At 39.6% G+C, this 15515-nt stretch overlaps 1 protein-coding gene and 14 non-coding genes across 15 annotated transcripts; 6 read left to right on the plus strand and 9 right to left on the minus strand.

Moving 5' to 3' along the window:
- Positions 1 to 53: 53 nt before the first annotated feature.
- Trnak-uuu (transfer RNA lysine (anticodon UUU)) lies at positions 54 to 126 on the plus strand. Its single transcript has one exon. It is a non-coding gene; the product is annotated as a tRNA-Lys (tRNA).
- Positions 127 to 1271: 1145 nt separating this feature from the next.
- Positions 1272 to 1344, minus strand: Trnak-uuu (transfer RNA lysine (anticodon UUU)). Its single transcript has one exon. It is a non-coding gene; the product is annotated as a tRNA-Lys (tRNA).
- A 602-nt stretch (positions 1345 to 1946) lies between these two features.
- Positions 1947 to 2019, minus strand: Trnak-uuu (transfer RNA lysine (anticodon UUU)). Its single transcript has one exon. It is a non-coding gene; the product is annotated as a tRNA-Lys (tRNA).
- A 482-nt stretch (positions 2020 to 2501) lies between these two features.
- Trnam-cau (transfer RNA methionine (anticodon CAU)) lies at positions 2502 to 2586 on the plus strand. Its single transcript is given in 2 exon segments — positions 2502 to 2538; positions 2551 to 2586. It is a non-coding gene; the product is annotated as a tRNA-Met (tRNA).
- A 419-nt stretch (positions 2587 to 3005) lies between these two features.
- Positions 3006 to 3078, minus strand: Trnak-uuu (transfer RNA lysine (anticodon UUU)). The gene has a single exon. It is a non-coding gene; the product is annotated as a tRNA-Lys (tRNA).
- A 940-nt stretch (positions 3079 to 4018) lies between these two features.
- On the minus strand, positions 4019 to 4091 carry Trnak-uuu (transfer RNA lysine (anticodon UUU)). The gene has a single exon. It is a non-coding gene; the product is annotated as a tRNA-Lys (tRNA).
- Positions 4092 to 4627: 536 nt separating this feature from the next.
- On the plus strand, positions 4628 to 4700 carry Trnai-gau (transfer RNA isoleucine (anticodon GAU)). The gene has a single exon. It is a non-coding gene; the product is annotated as a tRNA-Ile (tRNA).
- A 2091-nt stretch (positions 4701 to 6791) lies between these two features.
- On the plus strand, positions 6792 to 7802 carry LOC136279646 (protein maph-9-like). The gene has a single exon (XM_066163585.1). It carries the CDS (start codon positions 6792 to 6794, stop codon positions 7800 to 7802), a length of 1011 nt encoding a protein of 336 aa, XP_066019682.1.
- A 256-nt stretch (positions 7803 to 8058) lies between these two features.
- Trnam-cau (transfer RNA methionine (anticodon CAU)) lies at positions 8059 to 8143 on the minus strand. The gene is given in 2 exon segments: positions 8059 to 8094; positions 8107 to 8143. It is a non-coding gene; the product is annotated as a tRNA-Met (tRNA).
- A 598-nt stretch (positions 8144 to 8741) lies between these two features.
- Trnak-uuu (transfer RNA lysine (anticodon UUU)) lies at positions 8742 to 8814 on the plus strand. The gene has a single exon. It is a non-coding gene; the product is annotated as a tRNA-Lys (tRNA).
- Positions 8815 to 12341: 3527 nt separating this feature from the next.
- Positions 12342 to 12426, minus strand: Trnam-cau (transfer RNA methionine (anticodon CAU)). Its single transcript is given in 2 exon segments — positions 12342 to 12377; positions 12390 to 12426. It is a non-coding gene; the product is annotated as a tRNA-Met (tRNA).
- A 407-nt stretch (positions 12427 to 12833) lies between these two features.
- Positions 12834 to 12906, plus strand: Trnak-uuu (transfer RNA lysine (anticodon UUU)). Its single transcript has one exon. It is a non-coding gene; the product is annotated as a tRNA-Lys (tRNA).
- Positions 12907 to 13417: 511 nt separating this feature from the next.
- On the minus strand, positions 13418 to 13502 carry Trnam-cau (transfer RNA methionine (anticodon CAU)). Its single transcript is given in 2 exon segments — positions 13418 to 13453; positions 13466 to 13502. It is a non-coding gene; the product is annotated as a tRNA-Met (tRNA).
- Positions 13503 to 14092: 590 nt separating this feature from the next.
- On the minus strand, positions 14093 to 14165 carry Trnak-uuu (transfer RNA lysine (anticodon UUU)). The gene has a single exon. It is a non-coding gene; the product is annotated as a tRNA-Lys (tRNA).
- A 449-nt stretch (positions 14166 to 14614) lies between these two features.
- Trnak-uuu (transfer RNA lysine (anticodon UUU)) lies at positions 14615 to 14687 on the minus strand. The gene has a single exon. It is a non-coding gene; the product is annotated as a tRNA-Lys (tRNA).
- Between the last annotated feature and the right edge of the window lie 828 nt (positions 14688 to 15515).

The raw sequence follows: 15515 nt of genomic DNA on the forward strand, positions 1-15515 counted from the left end.
GACTGGGTAAAGTTGTTACAAGGAAAATCTCAGACAAAATTATGTAAAGTCCAGCCCGGTTAGCTCAGTCGGTAGAGCATCAGACTTTTAATCTGAGGGTCATGGGTTCAAGTCCCATATCGGGCGGAACGTCAACATGCTTTTTCTTGCTCAATCCTCGTTGTTGGCTCAGGGCATGATAGCGGCTGGGTTCCGTAGAGCGAAGACCAACTAAGGTAGAACAGACGACGTTGAAGTACCGTCGTCCCGAGGAAAATTCAAAAACAAACTTAGAAGGCAAAACAGCACGGAAGAAGTCTCTCAAGTGATGCGTTTTGATTGGCTCTCTCTTTGGTTATCATCTTTTGTAGGACAGACGCCTAGATGACCTCGCCATTAAAACTTTTCTGCCTCACTATTTTATACTCTGATCTAAACACGAGGAAGGGTTGGGAAAGATCGAGAAAGTTAAGCAAACCCGAATAAAGAGATTGATTGAAACCGAAATCGGAAAGAAAGAAAAGTTGGTAAAAAATGTTGAAGTCAAAAATACTTTAATAAAGACTAAATTTAATAATATTAATTTTGGTCCTTGCTAGCCAGGCAAGTAAAGAGGTTGTATTTTTTTCTATCAAAGCCACGCTGCCTCCCGTAAAATTTTTTAGATTAAGTACTTAAAAAAGAATGCCCCGTGTGAGGATGCGAGGATGATGTGATGATGTGAGGATCGAACTCACGACCTTCAGATATCTAATTAGATTATGAGACTGACGCGCTGCCTACTGCGCTAACGAGGCGGTTGAATGAAATGGTTAGCATGTGGCTTCATGATTTGGCTTAAACTGCATGATACTATCTATGATGATTGACTAACGGTTACAGTTTTTCAATGATATTATATCTTATTTACCTATCTATTTATTTATCATTTCAACTTATCACGAATGTACCTGATGTACCTTATCACGAATGTTCCCTTCGTGCGGAGCATCAACACTTTTTTTTTCCTCATGCGACTCGTTCATACTACCCAGACTTCTGCCGTTTCATGAGAGCACGCAATCAACAGGAAGGTATCATGAGATTGCACGTCATGGTGGGCTTCAGTCTGAATTGAGGGTTAAGCCGTAAAAAACCGTAAATCGGTGATGGCCACATGACAATATCAAAAAAGGCAGAAAATATTCCAAAGATTTTTGAAGTTCGCTATAGTTCCATTTGATAGAGTGAGCTATCTAAAGTAAAATATAGTAAAAAAATATCTTTAACAAAGTAAAATATACCAGTGTTATCGCCCGGTATGGGACTTGAACCCATGACCCTCAGATTAAAAGTCTGATGCTCTACCGACTGAGCTAACCAGGCGACTCGTTTTATCGTTATCTCACTGAAGGCCTGATCGCAAGTTTTTTATTCAAGCTACTTCAAACTCTTTACATAAATATATGGGAGAACTCAATAACGGAGATCAAGTTGCTGTGGTCGGACCATTGCTTGAAAATAACACAAAACAAGCTTCAACTGCATCGTCCATTAAACTGTAGAGGAAAAAATATCCGACTCCCTAACACTAATCAGACTTCTGCCGTTAAGTGGAATGCTTAACTGTCTCGAACTCTCCCAACCCCTCCTCGTGTTTAGATGAGAGTATGTAAACACGGAAAAAGTTCTCCATTGCTAAAAAATATTAATGAAGCAGAAAAGTTTTAATGGCAATGTCATCTATGCGTCTGTCCTACAAAAGATGATAACCAAAGAAAGAGCCAATCAAAACGCATCGATTGAGAGACTTCTTCCGTGCTGTTTTGCCTTGTAAGTTTGCTTTTGAATTTTCCTCGGGACGACGGTACTTCCGAACCTCAACGTCGTCTGTTCTACCTTAGGTCGTCTTCGCTCTACGCAACCCAGCCGCTATCATACGTTGAGCCAACAACGGGGATTGAGCAAGAAAAAAAAAAATGATGTTCCGCCCGATATGGGACTTGAACCCATGACCCTCAGATTAAAAGTCTGATGCTCTACCGACTGAGCTAACCGGGCTGGACTTCGAGTAAATGTAAGTAAGTAAGTATTTTTCTTAGATTTTCCTCGGAACGACTATACCCAGAAATTAGTCAGTTTGGTCAGATTTCTGAATTGAGTATCGACTCATATACCATGTTTGTCTGACACGACTATGAAAATTAAAAAGTAAGAACAGTTATTTTCAAAGGCAGTAAATTTCAATGCTTAAAACCTATCAATGTGGCAGTAGTGATTTTCAGGCTTACTTCGTTAGCTATGTTCACGTCTCTAATCTGAACTATTGTAAATGTGGGTGTATGAAGAAGAAAGCCCTATTTCACCACAGGTAAATTCGTAATAAGTAGAGATAATAAATAATAAGACAAGTAAATAAGATATAATATCATGGCGACACTATAACCACTAGTCAATCATCGTAGGTAGTATCATGCAGTTAAATCTGTGGTGAATGCCAAACCATGAAGCAACATGCATATGCCATTCATTTCATTCAACCTGCCTCGTTAGCGCAGTAGGCAGCGCGTCAGTCTCATAATCTAATCAGATATCTGAAAGTCGTGAGTTCGATTCTCACACGGGGCAGTCATTTTTAAGTACCCTATCTAAGCACTTTTTACGGGAGGCAGCGTGGCTTTGGTAGAAAAAACTCTTAGAACAACCTCTTTACTTGTCTGGCTAGCGGAACCAAAATGAATATTATTAAATTTATTCTTTATTTAAGTATTTTTGACCTCAATATCTTTCACCAAAAACTTTTCTTTCTAAATCATATTGATATGTTTAACAACTGACCCAACAAAATGGGGTTACTTCCGCCCGGAAGTGAAGAGTAAGCTCCATTATGGCTCTTGAAACTGCATAGGAACGAATAGCATCTGTGGGACAACGGTACTTTAACGTCATCTGTTCTACCTTGGGTTGTCTTCGCTCTACGGAACCCAGCCGCTATCATGCCCTGAGCCATCAAAGAGGATTGAGCGAGAAAAAAAGTATTAATGCTCCGCCCGATATGGGACTTGAACCCATGACCCACAGATTAAAAGTCTGATGCTCTACCGACTGAGCTAACCGGGCTGGACTTAATTTAATCATGCGTTGTAAGTATTGGGTTAGATTTTCCTCGGAACGACTATACCCAGTCTAAATATGGATTTAAAAAAAGGACCCATGAATGGAATCTTTCTACTCCCTTCTCGTTGCCCAACCGTGCAGCGATGTGTGAGCTGCGAAATTAGTCAGTTTTGTCAGATTTCTGAATTGAGGTTCAATTCATATATCATATTTGTCTAACACGACTATGAAAAGTGAAAAGTAAGAACAGTTATTTTCAAAGGCAGTAAATTCCAATGCTTGAAACCTATCAATCTGACAGTAGTGATTTTCAGGCTTTCTTCGTTAGCTTTGTTCATGTCCACAATGCGATCTGTTGTAAATGTGGGTGGATGAAGAAGAAAGCCTTATTTCACCATAGGTACATTCGTAATAAGTAGAAATAACAAATAAATAGACAGGTATATAAGATATAATATCATGGCGACACTATAACCGTTAGTCATTCATCACTTAAATCTGTGGTAAATGCCAAATTAATCAACCTGCCTCGTTAGCGCAGTAGGCAGCGCGTCAGTCTCATAGTCTCGGGTTTGCTTAACTTTCTTGAACTCTCCCAACCCCTCCTCGTGTTTAGATGAGAGTATGTAAACACGGAAAAAGGTTTTTACAGCTAAAATAAAATAGTGAAGCAGAAAAGTTTTAATGGCGACGTTATCTATGCGTCTGTCCCACAAAAGATGATAACCAAAGAGAGAGCCAATCAAAACGCATTGCTTGAGAGACTTCTTCCGTGCTGTTTTGCCTTGTAAGTTTGTTTTTGAATTTTCCTCGGGACGACGGTATTTCTTAACCACAACGTCGACTGTTCTACCTTAGGTCCTCTTCGCTCTACGGAACCCAGCCGCTACCATGCCCCGAGCCAACAACGAGGACTAAACAAGAAAAAAACATGTTGACGTTCCGCCCGATATGGGACTTGAACCCATGACCTTCAGATTAAAAGTCTGATGCTCTACCGACTGAGCTAACCAGGCGACTCATATGTGTTTCTCCTTTGTGACGTCTGCTCAAAAGCCTGATTCAAGATTAGTCATATTCCAGCTACCCCAACTCTCAACAAGAACTTTTTTGAGAACTCAGTTACAGAGTATAAGTTGCTGTGGTCGGACCTTGACCACGGATCATAAAGTACGATCAACAGGGAAATTCTTAGCGGTGTAAACTGAGGCAAGACCGCTATACGGGAAATACGAGGCCGCCTCATAACTTTGGTCCTTATCTAACTGGTTTGACATTATTTCATGCTTAGATCAGGAGAAAATTTATAGCAAATTAATAACCTCTGCCTGACTATATCTTGTAAAGAAATACGGTTTTATTTACCACAGGTCAATAAAATATTTGCTTTGCATGCTTGTAAATAATGCTGTGGTCATGTTGAGGGATATCCGCGGATTCTCTACATCATTTCCGTCTTGAAAAATCTATATTGAGACTATTATGCGTCGAGAAAACTTTACATCAGGATTGACATTTTCCCTGTAACGGGTTTTCTTATCACAGCAGTTGTGGTCCGTTAGCTCAGTGGGCAGAGCGCGGTGCTGATAACGCCGAGGTCGTGAGTTCAAGCCTCACACGGACCATTTCCGCATCCTTTTATCACATGTGAATCTGACTTATTTTTTGTTGAAGTTTAGCCCTCTGACATACGGCATCAGTTTTCTGCGACCTTATCTAAAGGAAACCTCGAATTTACATGTGCAGGGCATTGCAGCAACACCTTCGCGACGTAGAATGAAATGACAAGGACGCATCCAAACCAGTCGCTAGACACTTTAATCTTCCTAATCATTCTAAACAGCATATGGCAGTTTGCGGCCGTAAAACACTAGAACAAAAATTTATCTTCCAAATCGGCACACTTAATCCCCACGGAATCAATGAGCGCTTTTCATTCAACTAATTTATTCCTGTTTTCTCGTCACTATATTCCCACCAAAGACGTAGCTACACTTTCTGCATATAGACCCACACACAACCTACAATTCCTCCAATCGCTCTGACGAAGGGCTAACGCTCGAAACGTCAGCTTTTTACTCTTTACGGTGGCTAATTTACGTTTTCAACCCAGTTGTTAACACTAAATTATAATGTATTAATTGCCTCTCTAAGGTAAGGTAGAATCAGGATAATGAATTTTTCCCTTTTTGTTGTTTTTTTCAATTTATCAGTAACCCTAAATTAATAATAACTTTTTCCTGGTCCTGCAGACCACAAGCTGTTTCGAAACACTTGCGAAGAGTGATAACCGTGATAAGGATCAATCGGGCAGTTTTCTTGTTACAGTATTATGAGACTGACGCGCTGCCTTCTGCGCTAACGAGGCACCTCAATTAGACGAGATGGTGAGGTAAAATAAATTATAAAAATTAACGCTCACGATGCCTATTTTAATATACAAATCCTCTCATCGATAAGATTTGATATTATAGTTCGCGAAAAGCTTTTTTGACAACCATTTAATCAAGCTCCCCCATTGAAATTGGTAGAATATTTTGAGACGATAATGGAATGATGGCATCACTAAGATAATTGTGACTGTTAGTATTGTTATGATTATCATCATAATTATTTTTTTTTTTATTAAATCATTCCAACAATCAATGAAAAATGTAAAATAAAGACTGTTGTTTTTCAGACTGGGTGAGCTTTTATTCGCGGACGGACGATGTCAAATCGACTAAATTAGGCGTGCGGTAATGGCTGGCTAGTGAGAAAGCGCTGAATGGATTGTTTACAATGGAGGCGGCAACTGTTAATCTTTTTTGCCGGTAAAAAGCAATCATAGTTCGAAAGGAAGAGTTATTGAACTTAATCCTTCTCTGTTAGAAACAACCAAGTGCCTCATTTGAATACTAGGCGTAATTTAATTTCGATTTAAAGAAGCTTCTAGGCGTGCTTAAAGCCACAAGTTTAGTAACACTGTAAGCCCACCTGGTGTGTTTTTAATAAAAAACTAACAAACTGTCTCGTTGCTGACGGAAAAAAGCCGCTCCTTTCAGCCAAAGCTGCCTATTTGTCCTATCACCAGAGCGCTTCTCTGATTGGTTGTCGAAGAAATATTAACATCACTTGAACATGAGATAATCTTACTTGAGCGTTACTAGGCGATAGAAATAGGATTGCCTTGCTAGTCTGAGTTATCCATACCAGGCGCGAGAGCACCCTCGTAAAGCTTTATGGGACTTTTACCCAAGATACTTCTTGGCATTCTCGAGAAAAGTTTTTTTCCAAGACTTCGCACGGCGGAACATACAGTTATGGGTCTGGTTAAGAGATTCACTTGCAAGAAGTTATTTTTGAGGAGAGTGAAATAAGGACGTGAGGCTAAAGGGCGAGAGTGTGATGCTCAATGGATGGAAACTAAAAAACCTCTATTCCTAAACAGAAAACTCACAGTTACAATGCACTCACTCTGGAAAAGACAAAGTATTAAGACAAATACAAGAAAAGACACATACAAGACAATCAGCTCAGCGTGCAACTGAATGAAATAAATAGCGCAAACTGAACTGTTGCACTGGAAAATAAACCAAAGTATGCTAAGAATTATGATGTGTACCTTATCATTTTATCCTTCATATTCATTGTTTTTTTATCTTCTCAGACCCTTTTCAGGAAGATCGAATGGAATCCGCAAGCTTGACATTCTGATGACCGAGTCGCGTGAAAAAATGAAAAGCGAGTCGACCACCCGTGGACAGGATGTGAGTAGTTCTGCAGAATACCAAGAGACCGAACACGAAAATAGCATTCTTCAGGAATATTCAATAAGGAAATCTGCCCGAACTTTTGACGACTGGCTTCAAATGAAACGATCTCAGGAGAAAAAGAGGCCTGGCACTGCGCCTGCGCAGAAAAGTAGGCTTGGAAAGAGTATCGACCCTGAATCGTTTAAGAGGTGGTTGAACAGCAAACGTTCGCAGCGCTACCACACAAATTCCGAATCCTCAGCATCAAACAAAAAGACATTTATCAGTTCTAGTGGTCTGACGTTTGATCGCTGGCTTGAAACAAAGTTAGGAAGAAGACCCATGAGTGCTATAACCTGCGAAACGGATTCACGTGATAAAAACACGCCAGGAGCAGGAAACAAAGTGCGCAAACAAATCACTTCTGGAAAATCGTACGAACTCTGGTTGGCAGAGAAAAAAGCCACCACCAATAACAGTAAAGATGCGGAAAATAACAGCGATGGAATCAAGAATACTCCAAAAGGGAGTGGAAAATCCTTTGAGGTATGGCTTCAGGACAAACAAAAGCAAAAACAAATTGAGTTAGTCCAGAAAGTTACCACAGAAAAAGAACAGAAAAGACTGGAGGAGATAGATCAGTTGGCGAAATGGCTAAACCCACATTACAAGACTTACGAGGATTGGCTTGCAATCAAGAACCACCAAGCTGTCCTAGAGAGACAGCGGGCTCAACACGAACCACAAAGAGAACATGAGGATGTCTCTTCAGAGGAAAAACAGAAAGATGCCAAAATTGTTTACAACATCTGGCAAACGATGAAAGCTCTTAAAGAACTTAATGAAGAAGAGAGAAAATACAGCGAGATGAAAGCAAAGTGGGCTGCAAAGGAAAAGGAGAAAAAACATTTAAGTAGGGCTCAATATCTAAAACAAGGGAACAAGATGCAGCTTGAAACCGGCCTCGGCAAAAATTTAACTATGAACAGGTAGCACAGATGCTATTCTTTCTTATGTTCTTTTAAAGAGCTGGAGTTGAGCTTACTCTTCACTTCTGGGTGCAATTCACAGGTTAATGGTAAAAGATATTGAGCGGGTAAAAAAATATTTTAATAAAGAATAAATTAAATCATATTCGTTTTCGTCCTTGCTGGCCACGCAAGTAAAAGAAGTACTTTTAAGATTTGCTTTTATCAAAGCCACGCTACCTCCCGTAAAAATTGGCTCGGTATTGGTACTTCAAAAAGAATGCCCCGTGTGAGGATCGAACTCACGACCTTCAGATATCTAATTAGATTATGAGACTGACGCGCTGCCTACTGCGCTAACGAGGCGGTTGAATGAATTGGATGGTATGTGGCTTCATAATTTGACATTCACCACAGCTTTAACTGCATGATACTACCTTCGATGATTGACTAGCGGTTATAGTGTCCCCATCATATCTTATTTACTTATCTATTTATTTATTATTTCAACTTATCACGAATGTACCTATGGTGAAATAGGCTCTCTTCTTCATACACCCATTTACAATAGTTCGCATTAGGGACGTGAACATAGCTAACGAAGTAAACCTGAAAATCACTACTGCCAGATTGATAGGTTTTAAGCATTGGAATTTACTGCCTTTGACTGCAACTGTTCTTACTTTGCACTTTTCATAGTCGTGTTCGACAAACATGATAAATGAGTTGATCCTTAATTCAGAAATCTGACAAAATTGACTAATTTCGCAGCTCTCACATCGCTGCATGGTTGTGCAACGAGAAGGGAGTGGAAAGATTCCATACAACAACAGTTTTAGCACTAAAAGTACTGTGCTCACCACCAAAAGTTTTTCATGGGCATTTTTCAAAGTCCATATTCAGACTGGGTACAGTCGTTCTAAGGAAAATCTATCGCAATAGGCAAGTAAAGAAGTCAAGACCAGCCCGGTTAGCTCAGTCGGTAGAGCATCAGACTTTTAATCTGAGGGTCATGGGTTCAAGTCCCATATCGGGCGGTTTACAACCCTTTTTTTTCCTCCACAACACGACTCAACGCAAAAGTTTAAATCGGGCGTGGCTGTGAGATCTTTGCTACAGAGGTTGAAGGAGCATGGCGTAAACATCCAACTCGCTCAAACCACTTCTGCCGTTTCAGAGCACGCGATGAACTAGAAAGTATATTGAGATTGCACGTTATGGTGGGCTCTGGATTAAGAGTTAAACCATGAAAAAACGTAAAACTGCTATGGGCAGAAAGGCGCAATAATGCCAGAGATTATCGAAGCACATTAAAAAGTTATATTTGACAGAGTACGCTATTTTTTAGGAAAAAATGGAATGAAATAAAATATACCAGATGAAATAAAATATACCATTATCGGTGTTGTCGCCCGATGTGGGACATGAACCCATACACCTCAGATTAAAAGTCTGATGCTCTAAGTGTAGATATGAAGCTTTGTGGAAGCAAGAGGTTCAGACAATTAATCAAAAACCCTGTGAAAAACCTCATTGATACTTTTTCATTTCTTTGGTGCCTATCAAGATGAGCCGGAAGAAAACTGAAGGCATGACTCCTAATGTGTCCAATCCATCATCTAACAAGATTGATGATCAAGATATCAACCGTACGGAATACTTCACCTACCTTGGAGGTGTGATAGGAAAGCGACGGTGGAGCAAACGGCAACATATATCCAGAACCGACTGAAAAAGGTAAGAGGGACCTTAATCAGATAAAAGACGCCTAGATGTCAGCGCAGTAGAACTAAAAAACAAAGCTGCGAATTTAATGAGGTGTGTCCTATCAATCTTGTTATATACGGCTAAGAGTGCTGGCGAATGTCGGAAGCCGATCTTAAAATGTTGTACACGACATGTCTCCGAAGGATCTCTCTTATATTTTGGCTTAAGAACTAATTCTAATCCAAAGCTACTAGAGTGATGCCAACTTGAAGATATGAAGACCACCTTCAATAAACGACGATGGAGATGGGTCGGGCGTATCCTTCGGAGAGAACCCGACAGCATTGCATCACAGCCATCCATTGAACAGCAGAGGGAAAGAAAGAGAGAGAGAGAGAGAGAGAGAGAGGCTAACCCGGCTAAGCAAACTTGGAGGTGGACGGTCGAGGAGGAGATTAAGGCTATAAACCAGACGCAGGCCCAGGATAGAGAGGAATGTAGAGAATTCGTTCTGTCCTATACGCCAGGAGGCGCGACAGGAAGTAAGTTAAAAAGTAAATTTTTGCTGTCCCATTCTATTAACGAATATCGTTGCCAATATGACCGTAGTTTTCGATAGAGAAACTACTTTTTCCAATCAAAAGACGTTGGTAAGATTGCCTCGTTAGCGCAGTTGGCAGCGCGTCAGTCTCATAATCAGACAAGATTTTTTTTCTATCAAAGCCACGCTACCTCCCGTAAAATTGCTTAGATAGGGTACTTAAAAATGCCCCGTGTGAGGATCGAACTCACGACCTTCAGACATCTAATTAGATTATGAGACTGACGCGCTGCCTACATGGATAAGGAAGGATAACTTTATTTATACATGGTATTTCCATCAGTTGTTAATTATCTATAAAGGTATATCTATCTTCCTAACTATAATAAAATCTAATAATAACAATTCAAATAAAAGAAACAAATAAAAAATCTGCTTTTCATGGAGGCCGTGTCTAAAATTTACTTAAAATTAAGATATTACTTTAAACTGTGGCGACTTAATTTGGATTTGAAATCGGTCAGTGAAGACGCTTGTCTTAGGTCTAAGGGCTAAGAGTAAGTCGTTCCACAAGTGAGCTCCGCTGTACAAAAAACTTCTCTTAAGATAATCAGTTCGAGGTTGTGGAAGAACTAATTTGTTTTCCGTATTCCTTAAACGATAAGCACTTATATTGTCACGATCGATATACAAATCTTGATCTCAGATAATCCGGTGTCATACCATGTAAAGTTTTATACATTAAGATAGATTTTTGTTCCAATCTTTGATAGTAGAGTCTTCGCCACCCTAGTGCCCGGAACAAATCATCTAAATTACTATCATAGCTCGCAGACATTAGGATGCGAGCTGCCCGATTTTGAAGCCTTTGCAGTTTTCAGAAAGGCCCTTGTTACAGTTTCCCCACACTACATTACAATAATCAAAATGTGGTTGAACAAGGCTATTATAAACTTTAATTAGAACATTAAATGGAGTGAGGTGCCGAATTCGTTTAATTGCACCAATGGCACAAGCTATCTTCTTAGAGATGTTTTCAATATGACACTCCCAGTTGATATTTTGATCGACATAAACTCCAAGGGACTTAGCGGAGGTTACTTGTTCTATTGCGATTTCGTTTATAGTAAGAGAAGGACTTTCCGTAAATTGTGATAACTTCTGCCTTGATGCAATAAGCATAAACTCAGTTTTTGTCATATTTAGGGTAAGCTTGTTAGCACTCAGCCATTCGTACACATTACTCAGGTCGTAATTAAGGCAATAATTTATATGATCAAAGTCAGTACTGGCAAGCGTTAGGCTGGTATCATCTGCGTACATTCTGGGTTCCGAATATGTCAGACAATGTGGTAAGTCATTAATATATATTAAAAACAGAAGGGGTCCCAAAATTGTTCCCTGGGGAACACCACATCTTAGATATTTCGGAGTTGACTTACAAGAATTTACATGGCAAATCTGTGTTCGATTATCTAAATAAGAAGCAAACTATTGATGACTGGTCCAACAAATCCCATAGTATTGCAATTTTCGTAGCAAAATATCGTGATCTACTGTATCAAATGCCTTTTTGAGGTCTAAAAACACTACGGCATTAACAAGACCACGGTCTATATCCATTGCCCAACTATCTGTAGCTTCAATAAGTGCTGTGAGCGTGGAATGCAAAGACCGAAAACCAGATTGATGGCACGAGAGAAAGTTGTTGTTAGTTAAATAACGATAAAGCTGATCGTAAATTATCCGTTCAAAGACTTTGGCCACAACTGGAATTATTGATATTGGTCGATAATTAGTCGGATCAGAGCGCTTCCCAGTATTTTTATACAATGGAGTGACTCTGGCAGATTTCCACTCATCGGGAAAGATGCCAGTCATTATGGATTGATTGAATAGATGAGTAAGAGATTCCGCTAGAACATCAGGACATTCCCTTAGAAGTTTTGCTGAGATATTATCTAATCCAGTTGCCTCTGACTTGCAAAGCTTTGATAGTAGTGCAAAGACATGTGTTGGTGTTGTTTTTTCAAAAACAAAATTTTTATCAGTTTCAATAAGAAATTCTTCGAAGGATTTATCAACTTCTGACACGTCTCTACTAAGGCCTGGCCCAATTTCTGTGAAAAAGGAGTTTAGCATTTCTGCTATATCCGTTTGATCTCCAGAATTTACCCCACATAATATTTAATATCTAATATTATAATATTCATTTTGGTCATTTTGCTAGCCAGGCAAGTAAAGAGGTTGTATTTTTTTGTATCAAAGTCACGCTACCTCCCGTAAAGTTGCTTAGATTAGGTACTTAAAAATGAATGCCTCGTGTGAGGGTCGAACTCACGACCTTCAAATAGCTAATTAGACTATGAGACTGACGCGCTGCCTACTGCGCTAGCGAGGCCGGTTGAATGGAATGGATGATATGTGGCTTCATGATTTGGCATTCACCTCAGATTTAACTGCATGATACTACCTACGACGATTAACTAACGGTTATAATGTCCCCACGATATTATATCTTATTTACTTATCTATTTATTTATTATTTCCACCATCACGAATGTACCTGTGGTGAATTGAAATAAGGCTCTCTTCTTCATCCACCCACATTTACAACAGATTGCATAAGGGATGTAAACATAGCAGACGATGTTAGCCCGAAAATCCCTTATGCGAGATTCAACCATATCGGTTGGGCAACGAGAAGGGAGTAGAAAGATTCCATTCATGGGTCCTTTTTTTAAATCCATATCTAGACTGGGTATAGTTGTTGCAAGGAAAATCTCAGACATGATTACGTAAAGTCCAGCCCGGTTAGCTCAGTCGGTAGAGCATCAGACTTTTAATCTGAGGGTCATGGGTTCAAGTCCCATATCGGGCGGAACGTCAACTTTTTTTTTCTTGCTCAATCCTTGCTGTTGGCTCAGGGCACGATAGCGGCTGGGTTCCGTAGAGCGAAGACGACCTAAGGTAGAACAGACGACGTTGAAGTACCGTCGTCCCGAGGAAAATTCAAAAACAAACTTACAAGGCAAAACAGCACGAAAGAAGTCTCTCAAGTGATGCGTTTTGGTTGGCTCTCGCTTTGGTTATCATCTATTGTAGGACAGACTCATAGATGACCTCGCCATTAAAACTTTTCTGCTTCACTATTTTATACTCTGATCTAAACACGAGGAGGGGTTGGGAGAGTTCGAGAAAGTTAAGCAAACCCGGTAAAAGGTTATGGTAAAAGATGTTGAAGTCAAAAATACTTTGATAAAGACTAAATTTAATAATATTCATTTTGGTCCTTGCTAGCCAGGCAAGTAAAGAGGTTGTTTTAAGAGTTTTTTCTACCAAAGCCACGCTGCCTCCCGTAAAATTTTTTAGATTAAGTACTTAAAAAAGAATGCCCCGTGTGAGGATCGAACTCACGACCTTCAGATATCTAATTAGATTATGAGACTGACGCGCTGCCTACTGCGCTAACGAGGCGGTTGAATGAAATGGTTAGCATGTGGCTTCATGATTTGGCATTTACCACAGATTAAACTGCATGATACTATCTATGATGATTGACTAACGGTTACAGTTTTCCAATGATATTATATCTTATTTACCTATCTATTTATTTATCATTTCAACTTATCACGAATGTACCTGATGTACCTTATCACGAATGTTCCCTTCGGGCGGAGCATCAACACTTTTTTTTTTCCTCCACAACTTGACTAAACGCATTAATTTAAATCAGGCTTGGCTGTGAGATCTTTGCTGGAGAGATTGAAGGAGCATGGTGTAAACATGCGGCTCGTTCATAATACCCAGACTTCTGCCGTTTCATGAGAGCACGCAATCAACAGGAAGGTATCATGAGATTGCACGTCATGGTGGGCTTCAGTCTGAATTGAGGGTTAAGCCGTAAAAAACCGTAAATCGGTGATGGCCACATGACAATATCAAAAAAGGTAGGAAATATTCCAAAGAATTTTGAAGTTCGCTATAGTTCCATTTGATAGAGTGAGCTATCTAAAGTAAAAGATAGTAAAAAATATCTTTAACAAACTAAAATATACCAGTGTTATCGCCCGGTATGGGACTTGAACCCATGACCCTCAAATTAAAAGTCTGATGCTCTACCGACTGAGCTAACCAGGCGACTCGCTTTTAAGTTATGTATTGCTCTCATTGAACGCCTGATCGCAAGTTTTTTATTCAAGCTACTTCAAACTCTTTACATAACTATATGGGAGAACTCAACAACGGAGATCAAGTTGCTGTGGTCGGACCATTGTTTGAAAATAACACAAAACAAGCTTCAACTGCATCGTCCATTAAACTGTAGAGGAAAAAATATCCGACTCCCTAACACTAATCAGACTTCTGCCGTTAAGTGGAATGCTTAACTTTCTCGAACTCCCCAACCTCTCCTCGTGTTTAGATGAGAGTATGTAAACACGGAAAAAGTTCTCCATTGCTAAAAAATATTAATGAAGCAGAAAAGTTTTAATGGCGACGTCATCTATGCGTCTGTCCTAAAAAATATTTTGCCGCTATCATACGTTGAGCCAACAACGGGGATTGGGCAAGTAAAAAAAATGACGTTCCGCCCGATATGGGACTTGAACCCATGACCCTCAGATTAAAAGTCTGATGCTCTACCGACTGAGCTAACCGGGCTGGACTTGACATAATCACACCTAGTAAGTATTAACTAAGATTTTGCTCGGAACGACTATATCCAGTCTAAATATGTAAAAAAATATATTTAAAAAAGGACCCATGAATGGAATCTTTCTACTCCCTTCTCGTTGCACAGCCGTGTAGCGATGTGTGAGCTACGAAATTAGTCAGTTTTGTCAGATTTCTGAATTGAGGTTCGACTCATATATCATGTTTGTCTAACACGACTATGAAAAGTGAAAAGTAAGAACAGTTATTTTCAAAGGCAGTAAATTCCAATGCCTGTAACCTATCAATCTGACAGTTGTGATTTTCAGGCTTTCTTTGTTAGCTTTGTTCATGTCCACAATGCGATCTGTTGTAAATGTGGGTGGATGGAGAAGAAAGCCTTATTTCACCATAGGTACATCCGTTATAAGTATAAATAATAAATAAATAGACAGGTAAATAAGATATAATATCATGGCGACACTATAACCGTAAGTCATTCATCACTTAAATCTGTGGTAAATGCCAGTCAATCAACCAGCCTCGTTAGCAACAATGCGATCTGTTGTAAATGTGGGTGGATGGAGAAGAAAGCCTTATTTCACCATAGGTACATTCGTAATAAGTAGAAATAATAAATAAATAGACAGGTAAATAAGATATAATATCATGGCGACACTATAACCTGTAGTCATTCATCGTAGGTGGTATCATACACTTAAATCAGTGGTGAATGCCAATTAACCAGCCTCGTTAGCGCAGTAGGCAGTGCGTCAGTCTCATAATCTAATTAGATATCTGAAGGTCGTGAGTTCGATCTTCACACGGGGCTCTTAT

Source organism: Pocillopora verrucosa, chromosome 3, assembly GCF_036669915.1.
Source record: "Pocillopora verrucosa isolate sample1 chromosome 3, ASM3666991v2, whole genome shotgun sequence".
NCBI lineage: Eukaryota > Metazoa > Cnidaria > Anthozoa > Scleractinia > Pocilloporidae > Pocillopora > Pocillopora verrucosa.

Excerpts from the sequence above, each read along its gene's own strand:
- LOC136279646 (XM_066163585.1), top strand. The coding sequence starts at position 6,792 with ATGAAAAGCGAGTCGACCACCCGTGGACAGGATGTGAGTAGTTCTGCA.